We start from the raw sequence: 24,595 nt of genomic DNA, 5'->3' as shown, positions 1-24,595 counted from the left end.
ATGCCCGTGAACACACGCAGCTACAAACATAGGACACACTTGGAGGCATAGGGCTACCACCTTCTCCTCGATACGGTAGCGGTTAAGTGAATAGAAAATCCTTGATACCGCAAGGTAAAAGAGGGAAGGAATAATAAGAAGAACAGTTACAGATTTGTTAGTACAGTAAAGTATTAAAGAAAGCACATTCATGGATTTCTGTGGTTACAGAGAATGTTACAATAGTATCTTTCTCTCAAAGCGGCAAATTTCAGAATTTTTAGTCGTATTGTAGGGCTAATCACAAAGATCTAGAAGTTCAGAATACCTGGATTTTTAATGTCCTGATCTTTAACATCTGCAAGCGAAGTTGTTTAACATACTTCGATATTTCGCTGAGTAATTTTTCACACATCGAATGAAACTCATTACCTCTTGTTCCATCACGCAGATGCATATATATTTTTTTTTTTATGAGTGGTTCCCACCCACGAAAGATCAAACCTATGGTATTTTAGTACCGTATATAAGCTAAGGATTTCTTTTTCAATTTTTATATATATTTTTTCTTTTTTTAAATTGTTTGAAAACCCTTCTCTACAGCCCAAACGTAACTTTTCCAAGCCACTTCAGGCCTCCAATAAGAGGGACGGTAATCTCACACCAGAAATTGAAATTCATCTGGCACCTAAAGATAATCGCATACATCCATTCACATAGCGGGATTCCAACTCGCAGTCTATTGGTTGGAGAGCCGATGCTAACCACTAGGCCAACTGGATGGGTAAGGCGTTGCTCTAGTACTTTAATTCTCCAGTCAACTCAAATAACTTGTCAATATTAATTTTTCATCTACATCTCTGTCATCCTCAAAGCTATTTTTGTTTTTGTTTTTTTATCGGAATTCAGAACAATATCTATAATTTCAGAGTCAACAGAATGATGAAAAAAAAGGAGTTTCTTCGTAAATGTTCACCCACTTTTTGCATGCTCAAGGAATATATGAACAACTTCCTTTGATACATTCAATTCTATGAATTCATTGCCAACATTTTCAAAGAGAATTAATTGTGGCCCTTCAAGACGGGCCACAATTAATTCCATCATCTCTTCAATATTGACGCTTGTGCTTTCTCCAAAACGCTAGCAGAGAACCATCTTTCATATTAAATACTTGAATAAATGTCTCTACACGCTAGCCAGCATTTACACCGAAATACCACCCAGATATGAAATTTCTATCTTATATCAATATAGACTTGTGCTTACGCTTGATACCATCACCACTGTGAACTGAACCTATTTTGGAAACCCTTGCTGGGTTAAATGTAAACAAAATAAGTTGAGAATCACTCGAATCAAGGAATCGCCATCTGCAAATGTAAATAATAGAGCAATAATAAAGAATAATAATAGAATAATAAAGCAAGCATGTGTGCCACACACACATCGTCATCTGAGGCGTCCCAGTGAACTGATCGGAGGGAATCCGAGAGTTTTAAATGCGTTCTTGTAAATTTGTCCGGACTAGAGGAGGAGCTAGAATATTCACTTGCCGTAAATCGGCAGTGTAGCTGCATATAAGAGTCTCGTTTATACAATACAAATATGGCGCAAAACAGTACTGAATAACTACAACGGCATATGTTATGGAGTAAGCCAGGGGTCGCCAAACTTCTTTGACCGTCGACCCCTTCAAGAGTTTCTTGACTTTTTATCGACCCCCTCTATTTTACTATTACGTAATTATAATAGGACAAGCAAAAAAAAGACGCTTATGTGAGTTTTTAGATTGTTTATTTTATAGTTACAGTGTTTATTGTATGTATAATATAGTATATATTATTATATTACTATTACTACTACTATTACTATCACTAGTAATATCACTGGTATTACTAGTGATATTAATAAACTACTGGTATTTCTACCAGCCCCTCAACTCTTCAAAATAGAGAAGTTTAGTTCGTGAATGAATAACGATTGAATTATAATATGTATGTTGATGAATTTTAGAATATTGACGCTCGCTTGTATGTCGATGCGCAAAAATGAGAGTGGGATAGAATACGTGTAAGTATAAGTAAATAAGAACCGCGCACGTGTTGCAATCTCACTCCCGCCGCGCTGGCCGCGCAGGAACCACCAACATCCGTTTATTGGTAAATACGTCATTTTGGCCTGCTTGATTGGCCTCAGTAACTATTTTCATGACCTTGCTCCATCTTACAGGTCCTATTCATGTCACTGTTCCCACGATTCACTCTTAATTGCGTTGTCATTCAGGGTGGAGGTAATCCAAGTTAACCGAATTAAATATTACCTGTACAGTGATGTCTTATATTTTTCTATCGACCCCTAACAACGTTATATCGAACCTTGGGGGTCGATATCGACCTCTTTGGCGACCACTGGAGTAAGCGGATTTATTAACAAAGAAATATATGTTTACACATATATTTCTTTGTGTAAACATCCACAACTATTGGTGGAATCTTTGTCAAATAAAGAATTAAAGACGGTAGATTACATTCCTAAAATGGCCACCTTGTCTTTTAATACACGTTTCGTAACGCACGCGAATGTTCTGTTATCTGGGAGAACAAGGATTGGGACATCTGCTCGACTTATCGTGTAATTTCATCCCTTAGTTGATAAAGTTTGAAGGCGGGTCATGGTGGAATAGCCATACTTTCAACATACCCCAAATGAAGGCATCAAGTGATGCGAGATCAACAGAACGTGAAGGGTACGGGAATTCTGTGACCCTCGAAATGAGCCTCCTGGGGAAGTGTTCTGATAAATAGGCTCTAGAAGCACGTGATGCTTCTAGAGCCTATTGTATCACAATAGGCTCTAGATTATATCACAAGTTGCTCGGTCCTGTTGGAATACTTGTGCACAAAACGGGATGTTTGTTGAACGACACATCCTATGCAAATCCTGGATGAACAGAACCAACACATTCTCGATGTAGCGTTCGTACGAAAAGGCATCCAGCTCCTTAAGAATTCTCTGTAGTGATCGCCTCGGTATCCAATGTTTCACCGTTGTTCTGCTTGCTCAGCACAAGCCTGTGATTTGAATCTCATTTGTGTTACCCGAGGTTCCCCGAATGCCCTTTGCATTGCGGTAGAACACTCCCTGTACGTCAGAACCTCTCAATTAAGACGATAATGACACAACTGGTTGAGGCAGACTTACGGAAATGACGAACAAACTGCTCACAGACATGTCGTAGGCATGGAGAGTTTGCTCTACCAACTCCATATGAACGAAAATAATGCTCGACAATAACGTTTTTCCTTCCAACGTCAACACCATTGCTACAGCTAAGTAATGGCGTAGACTCCACACGTGATCTTCTATTAATGTACATAAAGTTGAACGGCTTATCCCATTGCGTATGTACTGAAGGGAATATACTTGTTCAGTACTTGTTTTTGGAGGGGGGGGAGGTTTGCACAATAACGTGTTATATATTTTAAATCCGAAAAACCAACGTCCAAAAATCAAGTTCCCAAAAGAGTTAGACACCAGTAATTGTCCTCCCTTTCCAAAGGTCAGAATCTCTCGGTCTGGCCAATTCCAGTCAGACCGAGATTCCAAACAGATTGAAGATGATTAGAATAAAAAAATAACAACAGGTATTGAATGTTCAATCTCTCCATTATCCACCCATGAAAAATAGACATCATTCTCATTAATGATGTGAAATAACCGACGTCTCTCTCTCTCTCACACACATATCAGCTCCATTACAACGAAGTAGAGAAAATTCAGGTACAAAATCAGTACTACATTCCATACCTCTAACCATGAAACCAAAACAAGGTAGTTTAATTGCCTGGGTGTTTATTGCCATTGGTATAATTGCAGGACCCAATATTATGAACAAAAAAAAAAAAAAAAAAAAAAAAAATCCATACAACTGCGTAGAGAGGAGCACGTTAGAGACATTACATACATAGATCCAGAGTTTATCCCTATCTAGCCATGTACTAAATTCTGCAAATCGAAATCATAACTAATACTCGTGTTGAAATAATGAATGCTCACTTTACTAAGACCTATCAGCCTACTGTAGCTAACATGGCACAAAGTGCTACCATTGCATTCGATGAAGAAATGGAGATTCATGAGACGGAAGTTCTAGAACTGTTCCATAACCTGGATAAGAATTCAGCAATAGGGTAGAGCTCAGCGCTAAAAATGTAGAAAGGTTCTCATATCTAAACGATGTAGTTCAAGCGCTGATTAGCGAACCAATCGCCGAATAGATTGGTTCGCTAATCAGCGCTTGAAATACATCGTTTAATACCAAATAGAATATGCTGAAGGTTGAATTCTCATAAAGTTTCGTTCACTTTCAAAACCAAGCTACGGAAACAAACAAGGCTGTAAAAATAATGGCCACCACTTTTTAAGAACCTCTAGCACAATCCATTATGTATGATGATTTCAAATAATGAATTAGCCGGTCTCATACGGTTTCAGTTTGAATTAAGACTGGAGCAACTAAAATTAAGGTAATTACTGTTAGGTGTTCTCTACCAAATCTGCAGGTGGAAATTTCTCAGTTTTCGACAGGAAGGAAAACCCTGAAACCACCACCGTATCAGACTGGCTAACTCAGTTGAAGAAAAGCATTTATAAACGGTTCTTTGCTTCACAGATAACATTCTAACCTACAACCGAAAAGCAACTGAAACGTCGTCCTTGTAACCGAGCCATCGAGGAGAATTTCATACCTGGTTAGCCAGAGTTTTCCCTTCCGGAAAATTGAACCTGCAAAGTAAACAACCTAGTCATACGTAACAAACTAAGAAGATATTAAACTACCCTATCGAGACTAATCTTAGTCGGCTAACACGAAGCTGAGCAACTGGGCTGCGAATAGGCCACTGAACCTAATACGTTAAAGGAATGATGAAGGCACCGCAGTCCCCACCCCCCTTATCCGCGGTTCGCTATCCGCAGTTTCAGTTACCCACGGTCAACCCAGTCCGAAAATATTAAATAGAAAATTCCAGAAATAAACAAACAATTTATAAGTTTCAAATTGCGCACCGTTCTGAGCAATATGATGAAATCTCGCGCTGCCCCTCCCGGATCGTGAATCACACCTGTGTCCAGCGTATCCACGCTGTACCGTATACGCTACCCGCCCGTTAGTCACTTAGTAGCCATCTCGGTTATCAGATCTACTGTCTCGGTATCGCATGCATGTATTCAAATAACCCTTATTTTATTTAATAAGGGCCCAAAGATATTATTAGTGATGTTGGCAATTCGGATATGCCAAAAAGAAGCCGTAAAGTGCTTCCTTTTAAGTGAAAAGGTAAAAGTTCTCCACATCATAAAATAATAAATAGCATAGGTATACATAGGGCTCGGTACTATACGCGGAAGTGTCTTGGAACGTATCACCCGCGGATGAGGAGGGTCTACTGGGTTTTTTTTTTTGTTTTGTTTTTTTAGAAAAAAATAGAATAAAGATTTTGACATCAAAATGCGGGCTATTCAGCTTTTACGAGGTTCCTGTGGTCTTTTATATGAATCGCCTCGGGATTCAGAGAACAGAACTGAGTCCCGTTTTAGTAAGGGCTTCAAGTCACATACTCATAGTACGAATTTCAAAAAAGCTCTGGTTTGCGGTTAATGGGATACAACCCGCTGACTTCTTTACGTAGTCAACTTGAACTAAGCGTTCCTAACAGTGGCTGGAATTGTTTTCAGCTGTTGCCGTAGCAACTCAACAGACAGACAGTGACAGGCCAGCGTAGCGTCTTATTCTGCTGTTAGAGCGCAGTGATCTGTTGTTGACATAGCTTTGGGTGACCTTGACAGATTTTCGTGTAATGGTGCCCGTTTCCTGCAACTGCATCCATCGTGCAGAGACGACACGTTGCGGCATATTAAGCCAACATGTCCTACGCCTGTGACAATCGTGCTTGGAAGTTGGCCAACGATTCTCCATCTCAAAGAAGCATCTAAATGGCGACTTTTCATCCTGAATGTACGAGAGATGTGGGAAATCCACTGAACAAGCCATAGAACGGAAATGTGGTCGTAACCAGTGCTTTTATAAGCATGAGTAATTTTCATTATGTGCGGATCTGTTCAATGGCAGATCAATTTCAGTTGGATGCTGGGTATTACATGTCAGAATCTTATTATGTCAAATATTCGCCTTCGGAGACGATATTAAAAATAAAATATTTATTAATATTTGAAGGCGAATATTTGATATAATAAGCATTCTGACATAAATACCGAGCATCCAACAGAAATTGATCTGCCACTGAACAGGTCTGAACACAGAGTGCAAATTGCTCATGCCTATAAAAGAAAATACACCGAAGAGTCAAAACATTATGACCAGTGCGTATTCATGTAAATCGCCCCAACTGCAGGGAAACGCCGCGTGTGCAGGTCATGAAACGGTATAAATAACACATGATTCTGTGCTCTGTTAATCAATGCTATTGTTGTTCTTCGTATGGGAAAGGCAGAGGACTTAAACGAGTTTGACAAAGGCCAAATTGTGATGACCAGACAAGACGACTTGGTCAGAGCATCTGCGAGACTTGTGGGGTGCCCACGGTTAGCCGTGATGAGTACCTTCAAAAGTGGTCCGAGGAGGGGAAACCACGAACCGACTGCAAGGTGTGGGGTGACCGCGGCTCTTCGATGCTCGAAGTGAGCAAGGCTAAAGGGTACGAGCCAACAGAAGAATTACTGGGGCGCAACTCGCCGGTAATTTAAATGCTGGTCAGGTGTATAATGAGTCACAACACTAAGTACATCCAACCCAGCTGAAAGTAGGGATAGGTAGCCAAAGGCCGCTCCGAGTACACCATGCTGACCTCGATTCACCATCGAATGCGCCTCAAATGGGTACCCGAACATCAAAACTGGACTTTGCATGAGTGAAAGAAGGCTATCTGGTCCGATGAATCTCGTTTCCTGTTACGCCATGTGAACGGCGGTTGGCACCAGGATACACCGTGGGACTCAATAAGCTAGTGAAGGCAGGTAATGCTTAGGGAAATGTTCTGCTGGGAAACCCTGGGTCCAGTCATCCATGTATAGGAAACTATGGCGTCTATCACCTACTTTAAACATTTCAGACTAGGTATATATCCGTTCATGGCAACAGTATCCCCCCCCCCCTTGGTTGTGCCTTCTTTCAGCAGGATAATGCGCCATGCCACAATGGCCGGATTGTGCAGAATGGTTCGCGGAACATGAAGAAGACTTCCAGGTATTGCCCTGGCCTCCAAATTCCCAAGACATCAATCCAATAGAGCATCTGCGATTTGTGTTGGAACAGCACATCTGCTCTGCGGCGGCTCAAGTACGTAACTTAGAAGATTTAAAGGATTTGCTGGTTCCGTGTTGGTACCACATGAAATCTTTAGAAATCTTGAAGCGTCGATGCCTCGCTGGTTAAGAGCCGTTTTGGCAGCGAGTGGAGGACCAACATCATATGGTAGGTGGTCATAATGTTTTGGATCCTCAGTGTATATTATTCTCAGGTTTTTTTTTTCGTAATAATAACTGTTTACTTTTTCACAATTTATATTATCGTCACAAAAGGCTGGAAACGTATAAAACAGTGTCGCGGTGGGATACGGGTTACTTATGATGGAACCAGTAAAAACTAATTTTTTTTTTTTCTGTGCATCCCTTAAGCAGAAGGATAGTCCCATGTCGGATGGTGAAATTGCATTACGATCTAAAGACTTGAACATCAAGGATGCTTTGAACCCAGCTGTGGCTACCTTCCAACTATCGAGGCAGACGGCCGTACAATTTCACATCGTCATCTTTATGTTCGTGTCTAATCAACGCGAAACACGTCGTTGAAATAGTTTCAAAAAATTTTTATGCTAAATGACAAAAATTCTGAGAAATGGCGGGACTGTGGGTATTTTCAGGTGATCAGAAAGTGAGAAGAAAATGCGAGATATCTGTCGGGTCATTTCGTTTACTTATCGTGACATTTTCGTCAATTCGATGTCCATTTTTTTTTTTATCATTTTATTAAGCGTTTTCCTTTCTATTGAATATGAAACGTGACAGGCGTTTGTCTCATTCGTTACAGCCATGACTAGTGATATGTTTCATACTTAATAACAATCATCCTTGATTTCTTACTGTGTTTTTTTTTTTTTTCATTTTTCCATTCCTCTTTTTCCTTAAGGGAAATCCGAGCTATCATGCGATGCGCGTAGTTTATATTCACACGCACTTGCAACTCTCAAGGTGATCATATAATTAATCAGATTTAAAGCAGCAAAAAAAACTTTCAAGTGAAATTGCAGTCTGTGAAATTCAACCTTTTCTCATTATAACATGGCACGTTTCGTTTTAGATACGTGGAGCATATAAAATGTTTTGGTATTTTAAGATGAAAGACGTGAAACAAAATGATTAATTGGAAAATTTTATTTCAACTATATATTCTTTTATATATTTATATATAAAAGAATATATAATTGATTATATATTCTTCAATTATATATATTTTTATATATCCTTTAACGTTGCCATTCAGTTCGTTTCTGTGGCGTACGACACGGAACATAATGTGCTTACATCGTAACTAATAATTATTAGTAATCGTGTAGATTTCACATTCAAATTTAAGATTTAAAACTCCCATTTCTTCGAAAAAAATCTTTGGCGCTTGCAAGTCGCTTTTTTTTTTTTTTTGTCAGTTTACAAAACAGACCTGCATGCGGCAGAGAGTGACCACTCTGGAAACAGCTGAAAAACTCCTAGAAAAAGGTTTTTGTCAATCATTAGCGATGAATCTCGTTGCAAATTGTGCGTCTTACCTTCGTGAATGGTAGTGCATCCACTTACTTTCATTATAAAAAATGTGCATAAATCAACAGAGGTCAAAGGTCATGGATAAAGTTGAAGGAAGCATAACAGAACTAGATACACACTCATATATATCATATCAATTCATTTGAAGGTTTCAATGGGTGTCGCCTGGCTCAAAGAAAGAGCAAAGACGGATTCAAAAATTCGTTTGCGATATAGAAACTCGATGAAACCAGATTTCCGAGAAAGAATCATTCCACAAATTAATTTCATTTTAATAATAATTTTACACTGTCGATATCTCTGGAATATACCAAAATCGACTTCCATTTGGCTTGCTTTCCTCACTGATCTAATGATTTGTGTTCCCTATTTGCTTGATAAATTAATCGCTTTCACTAAACCAAAGACTGGATTTTTTTTCCCCAATTACATGAAAAGAGGTATCTTCCAAGCATTTAATTTAGAAAGAGACCATAGAAATATTTTCCATTGTACGTGCTCCATTTACGAAGATACCATACAACATTTCATTGTCCGCAAAAGAGATTGACCTAATAAAGTGACAGCAGCTACATATGCATGTCGTGTTTCGGTTGCCAAGCATTGAAGTTGAATTTGTTTAATCTCAGACAATACAAATATTAAATATAGTGAATCTTTAAGAAAAACGTTTTTAGCGTTTTTAACATAAAGTTAATTTCACACTTCCTTATGCAAACTCTGCTTAGAATTCTATACCATCTAAAATAAAAATAAATACATAAACTCATTTAAAAAAAAATTATAAAAATATTCCATAGCGCTCCACAGTACTGATGTGTAATATAGGTTTTCTATTTTGGGGTGGAATCTATTTATCTGGAATGAAGAGCGACTTACTCCGGAATCCGTGAAAACGCTTAGAAGAAGAAACTTGTGTGTAAAATCTAATTTGTCAATCTGTAGACGTAGGGTCATGGAAGTTACCATGAGGTTATGTTAAGTTACCATGAGAATATTAAATGTTAAAGAGAGCCTTTAACATTTAATATTCTAAATTTAATTGAAAAATATCGGAATATGCAATAATCAAAATTACCAATTTTTATTAAGCACCGTGTAATTGTTATCTTAACACTAGACGATCCTTCTACGATCGTCTATTAAAATACTTCAAATCTAAAAATACCAATTCCTTCCTAATCCTCTAGTTATACCTAATGTCTTCTTATCTACAAAATATTTGTTTTCTTTACCCACTAATACTACCAAAATTACGAATAAAAATTAAGACATTCTGCAGGTAGCCTTATATTTTCGATGACACTATTAAGTGCTATATAGTGGCAGACAGGCAGGGTTATTCAGAAAAATCATAGCTTAGCAACTAAACTGTGTAATCGTTACGAATAAATTACTGGAAGAGGAAAATGGAAATATTACTAACTACGAACTGGTAACTGACTGTCGTCAAACAGTGAGTCCGCGTTTAAGTAAAAACATCGACAATGTTTCCTCTCGGCATCTGATTTTTAACTTCTCGCACCGCCACAGGTTTCGAATACCCGCATCCAGCTCATTACACCTGAGCAGCTTTGACTGAAACCAAGAATCAGATCTTATCACGTAAACCTTGAGAAGGACGCATAGATTTCCTGTTAATATTGTTTGACTGAATTTCCCGTTGCGCTTCGAAGAAGTTAACTACTAAAATTTGGTATAATTCTTGCATCTAGACGTTCAGTAAAATGCAGTTAAATTATCTTTTATTATCAGAAACCTGATAATAAAGTGGGCTCGACAATTTGGATTGCTGTAATATTTCCTGGAAATAATATAAGCTATGGTTGGCCTATTTACTGTCTTGTATATAACCTTGTTCGTTAACGTAAATTATTCCTGGTGGCAAAACAAACTTGTTCATTATTTATTTGTGTCAGGTAATGTCACTAAATGTAAATGGCTTGGCATTGATACGATTTGACTAGTCACTGACAATGAGCTAGTTTATACAAACACTCTTTGATGATACCGTTTCAATCTGGGACATGCAATGCTCAGCACTCTCTGTCGGTACACTGTATGTGTAAGGCAACCAGATGTAACTCTGCAATGGACTCTATATTTCTGTATTGTCGATGGACGTTTCGAAAGAGATTATCATAGGATGCGATAACCACACCACAGGCCTAGCAACTTATCCGTTTTTGAACACTGGATAATAAAAGTCTGAATCTGCATTATCCACAGCGAACTTGAGTCTTCCTTTTGCAAGAGTGCCGGAATTGGTAGTGATTAATGAAAAACGAATGGTTAAACATATATGACTCATATCACCGAGTACTGAAAATAATCATAAATACAAACGTAAATTTGCGTATTTAAATTATGTTGTTGCCAGGAAGTACTGCTAAAGCAGCTAAGGCTATGAGAGCAGCCTTTTGATTAAGTGTGTTCTTCTAGATGGTTTGCCTATGAAAAAAACCAAAGTTTTTGAGAGATAAAACTATTCTACCTACATATGAGACCGGCTAACTCACCTTCAGGTGAAAACCCCCTAAAATTTCTTCCCACCTCCTAAGAACATCCTTGATTTGCACTAGGCCTTTCCAACGAAAATGCATCCATTCCGAATGTAAGGGGTATTTCAAACTTTAATTACATCAGCGCATCAAAGGCTAATGATAATCCAACGGAACGATGCCTTATCATTGCTGAATTTAATAATTTGCATTTTTATTTTCAAAATTCTTGAATTAATATCTTTTATAGTCTAAAATTATAATTAACATAATATCATACAGACTATTTTATATCACAAAGTTACATCAGAAGGACTGTGTATAACTAGACTTGACAAAAATGCATAAAATGCTGTTCTTTGATATTATCAAGTCGAGTTTGGTACGTATGCTCTATTTGACTGCTGATAATAGACAGAAACAAACTCTTCAAGGTCGACTCCCCATCAGCACATTGTCATTTTTTTTTTTTAAGCAAAGACTATGAAGCTCTTATAATGCATGTAAAGCCATATATTTCGCAGCAATTAAATTATACCGCTGTCAAGAACAAGAACTTGCATTAAATACCGATTATCCAATAAATTAGCATTTCGGCACCGTAATTTTTCAATTTGTCAAAGGTTGGCTAATGAATCTTGCGAAGCCTTCTTTACGTAAAGCAACCAAAATTAAGTAAAAATTAATTCTATCTTTTGTGTCTTTATAGCAAGCCTTCAATTTCACGAATTTATGGGTTCTATTGATCGTGGCTTACTTAAGAAAATAATTAAGTCATTATTTCATTAATATTAAGTAACTTTAACAAGCTCCTTTATATTACACTTCATTACATCTTTCAGTCTGTTTTGTATATTTACAAGGAAAATTGTAAATTTTCCTTGTAAATATAGATAATAAGATAAAAAGAGTTATTAAATAATAATGCGATACTGGAACTTGGAATATAACTAACTATTAAGAATTTTGGTGTAATTTGGAACCACTCACTCTAAGTAAAATTAAATGTTGAAATATTTCATTAAAATTTTAGAGTCGTGAACAACTAAAAATACAAGGCTGAATGCTAAAATTTAGAGGGTCGATAACCCTCCTTTAACGACTGAATACTCACAAAATATCCTCAGCTTTTAAACTATACTAAAACTCATATCAGCGTTGCCAAATGGCTATCCTGGAATAGCTCATTATATGGAAATCTGTACACGCACAATAATTACATGCTGTCATTATCCCCCGTTTACAGGGGATCCCAATTCAAGAAAAGTAAGCGGGGAAAATATTTAAAAAGAGCTTCTTTCAAAATCGAGAATAAAAAAAGATTTTAAAATAAAGTGGAATAAATTAAACGAATATAATAATAAAAACTTGTGTGGCTCTCTGTCAGGTTTCAAAATCACATTATTATCAACTAGTAGCTTGTATCACAGTTTCGGTAATCATGCTTTCGGTAATCATGCAATACGGTGCCTTGGTTTTCCTTATTTCTCAAAAAAACTTCACATTGTTTCCATATCTCATGGCTCGTGTTAGTTAGACAAGAAAATTGTGTATGTGTCTAATCTTTTTTATGTAGTACCTGCTTTAATAATATAACTCAAGTACATTAATGCATTACAAATAATTATTTTTGTCTGAACGAAACAAATTTTAAAATAAAAACCTGCTGATAAAAATGGACTTAAATATTTACGTATTTCTTCAGGGAGCCAAGTAGAATAAATTTACCATATCTGAACTGAAAATATTAATTCACGGAGATAAATTTATCGGAGTGCACTAGCTGTGAACGGATCTAATTACTGTTGTGACAAAGCCATTATATATGATTCACCCCTAGAAACGATACCTTTTTGTATGGAAAGAACTAAATTTGAATTCTGTCTAAGACGCGAGAAACTTTAGCAAGACTGAAGGTTATGTAGTCATGGATTTTGTTTTCCTGTCTAGAAATTGGTTTTTCATGCAGAAAAACCCGTAAACTGACTATAAAACATAATTCTATCTACATAGAGTACTGATTCTTATCATAGGTAACTGAGCCAAACAAGATTAGGAGAAAGATGAGGTGATGTATGATAGCTTTGCTACGCTTTAATCAAAATATTAAGAAACATCTAATATTCACAGTGCGACGTGTAATAGAAAGTTACAGACAGCGTTTTATCGACACGTTTCCCACACATTTTTTTCCATTATAATACCTCTATTATATCGCAAGTGTGGAAATAATCCGCGATATCATAGAGCAGGTGCATTTCGCAATAGCATCCTTGTATAATGACGTCATCATTCATTATCACAGCAACTTAACCTAGATCCGTTTTTTGGATTATACGCCTCAGGAGGATATCACAACCAGCAATAAAAGCTAACTTTTCAGTTTCCACTCATTTTAAGTAAAATTTTGCCACTAAAAATATTTCTGTTTAAACCAAAACTGAATTGACGAGATAAACTAGTCATTATTCCAAAAGTTCGGTAAAATATTTCCCAACCTATATGCGTACGGACGGACAGACAGAAAAAAAATAGATACTTCTCATTTTGCTACACGAAACTAAATAAAAACGTTCACAAATGAATAAATCAGTGATGAGGTTCAAATTTTCACAGCTTTAACCATGAAAGGAATACGTGACATCATTCGAAAATTATAAAGAGAACAACAGATGAATTTCTTTAATACAAATTATATAAACAAATCCACTTAGTTATTCGAAGAGTGGGAAGGTTATTTGCTGTAACAGAAACAAAATCCAATCTTGAAGCAGACTTACCTTCCATAACCACTGCAACTGAGTGCTTAATCTTTGGGAATCAAGGGACTGGCTCCGTTGCTGAACAGAACTCCTCCTGTAGTAAGTCGCCATGTGGATGTATAAGTGAACGTGCATAAACTCTCCCAAGAAACAGTTATAATGGGTTCACACACTTGTAGATACGTTAAACAATTTCTCAGCTATCATAAGCGAGCTGTTGACAACCTTACCATTACAATGTTTCAACTTCGCATGCGTATCCCACAGACACTGATGATGGTATATAATAAAAAGCAGCAGCGGTATTCTCCTGTACCGATATCATTGCCGTGCACCCACCAAACTCATTCGCAGCTGTGGACAGGTTACTTAAATCCGACGCAACTTGTCTCGTTATCCGGTTGCCTTGTCAGTCATGTGATCCAACTTCGTTTCACGCGCGTGAAGCATGTGTTAAGATACGGCAGTAGCGCGCGGATCTATCACACGGCTCGCCGACAACAAATCACCGTTAACTTTGCATGCTCACGAACGCGACTAGTATCGAATATGTTCGGCACGATTCGGATCAGCGCATGAATTGTTTAGTCAAGTTGACGTTTTCCTAAGTGGCAGTTTCTTGAATGGAAAGAATTGCAAGGCGGCTCGAACTTCGCAGTCTAAATGATTATGATTACTACGAAAATTGGCGTAATAGGTAGCACTAGGTCATGGATATATCGTGTCACAACATGTTAATGACCTGTATAAGTGGGAGCTGTGCAGTTTTGTCTTCGCATCAAAATATTCGTTGTTAATATCAACGACATGGCAGCATTTTTCGCTCTACAAATGAGAGAACAATCATGGAGGGGTTTAATTACACACGCACATATAAATTCGAATAAATATTAGACGAGATCATTCTTGGCAGAGCGTTTTGCTTGCGAAAGCAAACTGAATTATTAGAATTAATATTTCTTCAAAATTAGGATTTTCATTCTATTTTGAAGATGTTGTTTCTTTCAAGGAGGTCATAAACCAACACCTTCAACCAATCAGCGCACATCTTTTAGCCTAGAAACAAGACGAATGGTGTCATATCATGATAATATCGAAGGTATTCACTTCTGTCTTATCTGCGGTTCATCTTCCAAATCAACAACTGCCTTGTATTCCTTGCGATTTATTTATAAGTCGAGCGAAAAGTTTTGTTACCTGCAACTTCAAATATTTTCTAACAATCATGTTTCTTATCATTACTTTAATTAGGCGACCTTCCTTGCTGTTCTGTTTGGCTGAAATGTATTTTCTATTTTTTTTCATGTTAATATTATTTTTTTTTCATCTTTTACATTTGTGCTTTGCATAATTAAAGCTAATAGTGAATCTCTCTCACTCACACACACACACACGCACGCACAACGCCACACAGATACCTTTATCAGGTCTTCATTGTATACAAAGGCTAAAGTTCAACTCCTGTTTAGTTTCTGCGTGCAATAACCGTTGACCGAAACAGATTATACCCAGGAATGTTTATATCCAATGGCAGCTTTTTTTATCCTTCATACTTCTACTGATTAAAATATGTCTGCAATTCCTTCTACCCCCAATTTAATGTAAGAGTCTAATATTTTCTTTTACGTCGAAAGAAATGAACACAGAAATCAACTGATAGGCTGTTTCCACAGAGATAAAGCATTAGTTATACATAACATACGGTTATAAAAAAAAATCATATGAATTATGTCAGCCACACTCCAAAAAGACTGGTAACCTACAATAAAGTCCTGGGTGAGGGTTGGCTAAAAAACCCAAAAATGCTGCTCTAGATATACTAAACATGGTACTTTTTCAAGGGATTTTTAACTGATGTCTTTTATGAACGGTTTTTCTTCCAGAAACATAAGACAATGTGGAATATCCACCATCTTCGCGACACAAAGTCTTCTGTCATGAAGGCTTTCACTATGTTTATCAACATGGCCTTGCATCACGATGACAATGGTGAAGGACCATTTTGTTAGTAAATGACTTCCTCATTTTCATATAGCTGGCGGTGGGGAGGGACGCAGCACCAATAATTTCATGTAATGATTTGAGCACATACCATTTCCGCTTAGCTCTTTTGAGACTACAATGTACCTTGCCCTGCTGATTCCAGTCTCACGAATACATCTGTGTGATTGTGTAAGCTGATGCTACCCGTACAACACAGCAGAATGTTTCCGACATTCTTGTGCTGAGCAGGATCTCCCACAGCGTTGTGTGTGTGTGTGTGTGTGCACATTTTGCGCAACACTCAACTTCTCAATGTATCACGTATTCTTGAAATAATTCTCCTCAAACAAGCCACTCTTCGCACTGCACACATTTTCAACTTACCAGTTCCACTTTAAAATTACTGTGTGTTGCTGGAATGCCAAAATGCGTGTCCTTCGCAGTCTGACATTGTTTACATTACGATTTATGGTTTACATTACGGATTTTTTTTTAAGTTAAAAACTTCCTTCTTTACCGGCGTTATCCAGGAATATCGTGACGTTCAAGAGTGTCGCGCACTCACATAATTAGGGAAACTTATAGTAAGACGTCTGTCGCCGCTATAACACCAAAATCACCACCGGCAGGACACATTAAATACCTGGTATAGAATTTTCTTTTTCAATCGAAACTTCAAGCTTATGGCAATGTCCATGTGTATGCTTCTATTCTACTATTATTATTTTTTTTTTTTTTTTTTTTTTTTGCCAATATTTACTTGTAACAAAAATTCATATACCACATCACTTAGCAAAGAATAAACTGAATTTATTTTTATTTTATTTATTTATTTCTTTGTGACTAAAGCCATCTGTCAGTTGTATAGTACACCAATTAGTGACATTAAAGTTGTACTCTACCATAAAGAGATGATTCGATATTCATTCGTTATATAAATTAAATAACTTTTTGAGGTGCCTTGTGGGTAGCGTGCACTAACATAACATCGCCTTTTGCGCATATCTCACTAAACGCATATCACGAGCCTTCGCAATTTAATTGTCCCTCTTGACACGTCTACCTATTTTTAACGACGTAATTTACTTGTACCCTTCACAACGAATAACATCTGCACGGCAATACATCATTCCAATAGGAAGAAAATAGACATAACTGATAATAATGACGCAGTGTTGTCATATTCTCTTTGCTGAACGGGCTTCACTCTAACAGCACAACAGTATTCTGTTGTTATACGGAGTCTATCCGGAACATAATGTACTTTCTGAGAGTTCTAAACCAGATTAAAGAAGCACAACGTCACATCCATCTCAAAAAAAAATTTTCTTATAAGCACGATACTGTTAACCGAATCTTAGAATATCACAAAGAATAGAAAGAGCAAATAACGGACTTGACAATAACAGCTAAATTCATATATAATTCATAGACGTCTTTCTAAAGACGGATATCAAGAAATCAAAATGGAAACGAGTACGTCATATGGCAAGAATTGAAAATAAAATGCACTAAAAGATGTACAGATTGACTGCCAAGAAGAAAATGAAATCACAAAGCGGAATATCTACAATAAGATGGAGAGACCAGCAAAATAGAAGCCAAAAGAGAAGAAGAAAATACTCTTCGGGACTTTTTTTTTTTTTTTTCATTTTCAAACTAATTTCAGAAAATTCGCGAATATTTTAATGTATAATAGGTAAGTGTTCGTCACTGAGGGATAAAGGAACCTAAATAACTATATTTTGCTTTCACTTCGGACGTTACTGAAGAATAAAATATAGAAAAGGGTATTTTAACCAGTGCATCTCTAGAAGCTGTAATATCTATGGATCTCGAATAAATTTATTTGGAGATGTCCAGTTCTGTTTTCATGGCAAACCTCAGCTTCTTTCATTTCTGTAGGATGGTTTTGATAAATGCAATTATTCTTTGGATTATTAACAGAATAACCTGTTCAATTTTGCATTCCTTATAAATTATTCATTAGCTCCCGAACAGCTCTCACTCACTCTCAGCGATAACATAATATAAATGTTATTATAATATGGAAAGGCGGATTATAATCATCGAAATTTTAAATAAGTCTTTCAGCTTTCCTTTTTGAAGTAAAATCTAGCTGAAGATTTCAGTTTGGTTTCGTTTAAATATTTTTCCTGTTCAACATTTATAGGATATCTCTATATCCTAAACAAATGTTGGGCAAGATAAAAAAAAAAAAAAATAGAAAAGGGGGGGATGCAAATAAATAAACCTGTAAAATATAAAACGTGTCTTGCGGAATAATTACCCAGTAACGAAGCGATATTTAGTAAATTTACACTGATAATTATTGGCGTTTTCGCTTGTAGATGCAAAAACTAGTGAAAAATTCGCAACCACATTGCAAATAGTTCCCACCTGTTGCTGTGCGCATGCGTAGCGCAGTGGCCGTCGCAGTACTGCGATACTGTTGTTTTTGTATTCTGATTTCAAGACCTACGGCGTATGAAAATTCAAGTGGGTATAAAGAGAGGTCGTCCATTGTATAATCAGGTGTTGAAAATTTAAGCAAAAATGGAGGAGTGAAGCGCCACGAGAAACTTTTCGATATAACCCATATCCCTGTGTTTTGAGCAATTAAGAATTGGCACGTTTTATTGTTTTGTTTAGTTCGTGACTTAAACTACAAGTTTAAGCCTAAATTTAATGTCATCAAAGATAGGAATGGAGCATTACTAACAGAAGAGTTGGAAATCAAAAACAGATGGAAAGAATACTGTAAAGAACTAGAGTGGATAAAGAAAATGTGGAGTCCTCTCACCAGAAAAAGTTTGATTTGAAACCTCTTCCACTTAGGCATGAAGTTGAAAGAGCAGTTAAGCAGCTTAACAGCAATAAGATCCCAGGTGCAGATGAAATCCCAGCAGAGTTAATTAAGGCCACAGGAGATGGAGGTATAAGAGTGTTTCATGATTACAAGGATATGGGAGACAGGATCATGGCCTAGAGACTGGAAGATATCTGTTTTCATACCACTACATAAGAAAGGAGATATGAAGGCGTGCAAGAATTCTAGAACTATTAGTGTAATATCTCATGCAAGTAAAATTTTATTGAAGATCATGCCTCAACTTTGGCCCCAAAATTGGGGCCAAAGTTGAGGCAGAGATGCCCGAGGAACGCAAGCAGGTTTTAGGAAAGGTAAGGGCACCAGAGATCATAGAAAAATATAAAGAATTCAGACTCCCTCTGGTAATGTGTTTCTTAGACTATTCAAAAGCTTTTGACTGTGTTGAGCATGTGAAACTGTGGGAAGTAATGAAAATAATGGGTTTTCTCAACACACTATCAGGTTGATAGCCAACTTGTATAAGGAGCGAGAATCCACGGTAACAACAGGTGTTGGATTGACTGACTGGCTTCAAGTTAGAAAAGGAGTTAGGCAAGGATGTTTACTTTCTCCTCACTTGTTTAATATATATGCGGAGGACACCATGCGTGAAGCATTGGATGAACTCAAGACAGGAATTAGGATACGAGGTAGATTGATCAGTAATCTGAGGTATGTTGATGATACAGTACTCCTTTGTAATGACATGGAAGAACTAGGATTTATTCTTGAAAAAGTTAACAAGATCAGTAATAACAGAGGACTCCAACTCAATTCTAGCAAGACAAAGATCATGGTTCTCAAAGGAAAAACAAACAGAGATGCTCTTGAGAAACAAGTGTATCTTAATGAAGAAAGAATTGAGGAGTCAGCAAATTTGAGTACCTCGGATCCATTATTAATGTGAAGAATTGCTGTTCAGAAGACGTCAGAAAAAGGTTAGGAATGGCTAAAACAACAGTCAGAGACCTGTCTAAAATCCGGAAGGATGGATCTATCTCCATGGGAACAAAGTTGAGGATTTTGGATGCAGTTGTTTTTCCAACAGCGACTTATGGATGTGAGACTTGGAACCTAAAGAAGTCAGATAAGAAACGAATATTAGCTTTTGAGATGTGGTGTTACAGAAGGCTGTTCAGGATATCATATACTGAAAGGCGTACAAATGAATGGGTGTTAGGAAAGACCATTAGAACTTTAAGGCTCCTTAAGGATATTGACAGAAGAAAGTTAAAATATTTTGGAACATAGAAAGGATGGAAGAAGACTTCTCAGAACAGTAATAGAAGGGTAAAGTTCCTGGAAAAAGAGGCAGGGGTAGACCATCAATGATGGATGGATGGGGTGTGTGTGGAGTGACTGATCTTCAGAGAGTTGAGGCTGCCAGAAAAGCAAACAGGACATGGCGAGGCCTGGTGTAGCACATTACCTAGCATCAGAGTGCCCATAAGGCATCTGTAGATGTCCAGTGAACACACACACACACACACACACGTTTTATTGTATGGCAGATATAATGGTGTGCGCAAAAGTGCTCAGAACTCACATGATTCACTTAGCGGAAAAGTTACAAGTAAATGACAAACCTAACCCAGAACATGTTCGCGTTGGAGACATGATCTCCAATACATGATGACAATGCATTTCACGAACACCGTCTTCTCTACTGAGGTCACTCACTTTTCTGGTTAATTATCGAATGTACGAAAGAGAAATCCACACCTTGTGAATTTTCTGCTTCAAAGAAACAAGAGTGAGATTTCCCAATTTAACTTGAGTCCCTATCTGCGAATTCCATGAGTGGGGCGGAAACTCGAAGCATGAACATTCTGCAAATAAAATCCTTCGGTACCACCACAAGAATGCCTCTTTCAGGATAACAGAATAGAATTGCACCATACTGTGGCAACCTGGTAAGCAGCATCCACACAGATGGAACTTTTCTTTGTGTGAGGAGTAGCTAAAAGACCTCATGCACCAAATGGCAAGTGAAGAAAGCACGTTCACAAAAAAGTGACGTGCTACAAAACCTACCGAGAGTTAAGCATCACTGATATTTTTGTTGGAAACATTAGGAAAAATAATGAAGCCATTAAAATCTAGTGATTTTGTGCATCTGCAAGTGGATATCCCGTAATATCCTTGGACAGAAGAACACATGTAATTTAAAGCCATAGCAGATAGGATTAACTGCCCAATGATATGCTGTATCAGGTTTATAAGAATCCAAGTTATTTGGCCATTGAGCCTGACACGAAACGGAAGATTTCATCATAAGTTTAAACTCCACTTATTAATTACAGGCAATATTTAAATTGTATTGGAAATTTAAATGAGTAAAAAACAAACATGGGAATTGTTTTTTGATAATTGTACCTCATTTCAAGTATTTTTTATTGTTCAGCTAACAACGAAACTTGTTTTTATAAATATCAAGTTCGTAGAGGTTGATTCACGCTGTGGATAATCGAATACTTATTGCAGTGACCGTCCATAGCTCCTACAACTCCAATTTAATCGTGAAGTGAGGAAACAATTCATTCAACGACTAGTTTAATTAAAAAGGTGCAACCAAAATTTTAGACTATATAATAAAAAAGTATTATAAAAAAACTATTTGCAATAATGCAAAATTAAAATAATAACTTGATATATAAATTGTGGACAGGAAGAGTACGCTTGCAGCCCATGAAATGTCCTTTTTGTGATATGGATTGGGACCACAGTTTAGGATTAAGAGACTTCTGCCTATGAAGGGCAGGAGTCATTATTATTATTATTATTATTATTATGTAATTTTTTGCATAATAAAAATTATTTCCAATCCTGCTGACATACATTATATGATAGCAGAATTTCGGTGGAAATGAAATTTCCGATGCATCGCCTACCATTCTAGATAACTTTATTTTAGACAACAGCACGAGCTCTTAGGAAACGCAGCTGTCTAAAATAAAGTTATTTAGAATGGTAGGCGATGCACATTCGCATAAAAGCAGAATTTCGGTGGAAATTTCATTTGTTAATGTGCGAAATTCTGCTTTTAACAGATTAATTTAACAGGTTAATGTGCGAAATTAACAGTGTTAATTTCGCACATTAACACCGTGAATGGGCTGGGGGAAGGGGGTAAATAATCCAGAAATCCTGTTGTAGAGACAAAATATGGCGCTGCTTCTAGCCACTGCAGGTATTGGTTTCATACCAGGCGATGAAAACCATCTACCACTAAAATAATTCACATTGGGATTCAAGGCGAAGTTTCTAGACTGGGGAACGAGTACGCTATCTATTGAGACAACCAGAGTTGGTGATACCGGGAACAACATAGGAGTTACGTTAAATAAATTTTTAAAATAAATATGAAAGTGTTTATCGTAAACAGTGTCGATATTAAATCATATTGCAGAAAACTTTCCCGTGAAAGACTTTTAGTTATAAAATTTTTAATTATTATTTTATTTCTTCATTTTTCCACTTCGAATATCTCCACAGGAACACGTTTCAAAGTACTTGTAGAGTTGTTGTAACATCATGAAAACGGTCGCCCTGTCTCATACACGACACAATTTTGACGGTTGAATTCTTCAATTCTCGTCTTCAACCCTGAAAGAGGGGAATCCATTAAATATCTTCAATTAACACTAAATTCGCCTCGTAAGTAGCACCGCCTTTCCCCACATTCTTTCTAGCAGTATGCCGCCTGTTTTTTTTTTTTTTTTAAACGAAAAAATGTCCCAATTTTTTAATGCGAAATCTTTTTGGTAGAATAAGCAATAACCAAATAAGATGAATCACTGTATTGATGGGTTTCTTTACTTGAGCTGGAGAAACGCTTAGTGGGGTCTCTCTCTCTCTCTCTCTCTCTCTCACACACACACACACACACATGTTTAGTCAACTTCGCAAGGTTACTTTTGGAGAGGTGCTTCCACGCCATATCGACCCTAATGGTTACGGAAGAATCGACAAAAGCAGTGGCGTGCTACTATGTAGTGGGGGAGGGGGTTACAATTACTACATACAGTTGGATCCCAGGATGACGCTATAACAGAGGACGTTGACTATCGGATTCTCTTTAAGTTAGCCATTCGCGTATGTTTAAATTTGTTGCCCAGCATTCGCATCTCTTTTTATTAAACATACTAACAAAACAGAATAATTATATTTCTCCCCCCCCACACATACACACACCAAATAAACATGAAACAAGCATGCCGAGTTGCTATAATACCGAACCGAAAGCGTTAAACTTGCCATCTACCCAGCATGCCAAAATACAATAACAATCGCTGTGTCGGCAAAATGATGAATTTTACGAATTTTACGATTTCAAATGTGCTAAGCAACCTACTTGTGCTGATTGCAAATGGCACTCAGCAGAAAGAAATTGCTTTTTTTTTTTTCATATTTCGACCCTGATTTTCAAAACAAACGTTGCAATATTTTTTTTCCTAGAGTTTTAGAGACTACATATCTGTTTCACATATCCGGAAGAAAGAAAGAAAGACGAATAAAATTGCTGTATTCCTCCAAATAATATCACTGAATTAATGTGTTACTTTGATTATACGTTTGTATTTTAAACACCTAAACTAGTTGCTTTACTACGAAGCGATAAATAATATCGGTAAGAATAATACAAAAGCTATTTAATGCGAGTGATATTACCTGTAGTTTAGAAGAGCAACAGACTGGAATTTAAATAATCAGGGGGACAACAAAGAAGAGGAGAACAGAATCGCTAGTCTGTGCAGTTCGGTTATTAATAGAAGAGAGGATATTTCACAGGTTATTTTGGTTGCTTAGTTTGGTTCACTATTCATTTTCTGTGTATTAAAACAAAAATCACAAAATAATAAATCACCACTCACCTTAGCTCTGAGATCGGAGGTCATTGACTGAGACCGAGTTCGGAACATCTCGAATACCTTCGACATGGGGCTGCTTTTGCTCTCCGATCCTGACCTCGGCCTCTTTAAGTCGGCTTGATTCTGAGAGTCGAGACTTCCGGTGTACACAAAGTTCATAGCACCCGAATTAGGAGTTCCGACCGGCGAATAGCCGTGCGATGACAGTTTCGGTGACCCGCTGCCAGACGAAGATGGCGAAAGCAGTGAGTGGTGTTGCATTGACGATTTGAGTGACGAAATAAAAGCGGGTCGCTTGCTTTTGCTGTCCGATTTGGACCGGGGACGAAAAGCATCAAAAAGAGCATTCTTGCGCCCATGACTACCGCTGGTGAGGGCATCGTCTCCTGACTGTCGTCGTATACGTCCGCTGGTTGAATCCCGGAGAGGTAGGGAAGCCATCTTCGAAGTACCTCCAGAAAGTGACCTAATTCTGTCCTTGACCTTGCTGCTATGCCGATCGTCACCGTTGGGCGTCGCCATCTTGTCGAAGTCTTCCGTTACGATCGTCGGCAGGACCAACGAGCCGTCCTACGGAAGAAAAGATCAATGTCAGTCCAAAAAATTGCTTCTCGTGTGCCGCAAACGCGCAAACTCTCACGTGCACATTCATTCACCCCTCTACAATGCGCCCAGTAACCCCCTCCTCCTATCCCTTACGCTTAATCCCCATAAAACACGTACTTTAGTGGGTCGCTATGCAGACATTCCGTTTGGTCTTGGTTGAAAGGACGCGGCGGAGGACAC

General features: G+C 37.5%; 1 protein-coding gene across 7 annotated transcripts in view; it reads right to left on the bottom strand.

The window, feature by feature from the left end:
• Positions 1-24,595, bottom strand: part of LOC150100469 (5'-AMP-activated protein kinase subunit gamma-1-like) — an 855,293-nt gene that overhangs the window by 644,372 nt on the left and 186,326 nt on the right. For 6 of the 7 annotated variants that reach the window (XM_090402490.1, XM_090402487.1, XM_090402491.1 and 3 more), the window contains one exon: positions 23,813-24,379. In XM_090402490.1, coding sequence (XP_090258616.1) covers positions 23,813-24,379 — 567 coding nt within the window. Of the gene's footprint in view, positions 1-14,101; positions 14,459-23,812; positions 24,380-24,595 lie in introns of those variants that run through there. The other variant, XM_090402493.1, reaches the window with a different exon arrangement.

The sequence above is a fragment of the Typopeltis vanoorti genome, chromosome 13, assembly GCF_054136105.1.
Source record: "Typopeltis vanoorti isolate ZY-2024b chromosome 13, IOZ_Tvanoo_1.0, whole genome shotgun sequence".
NCBI lineage: Eukaryota > Metazoa > Arthropoda > Arachnida > Uropygi > Thelyphonidae > Typopeltis > Typopeltis vanoorti.
Note: the sequence above shows the minus strand (reverse complement) of the source record. Positions and strands in the feature narration are given on the sequence as shown.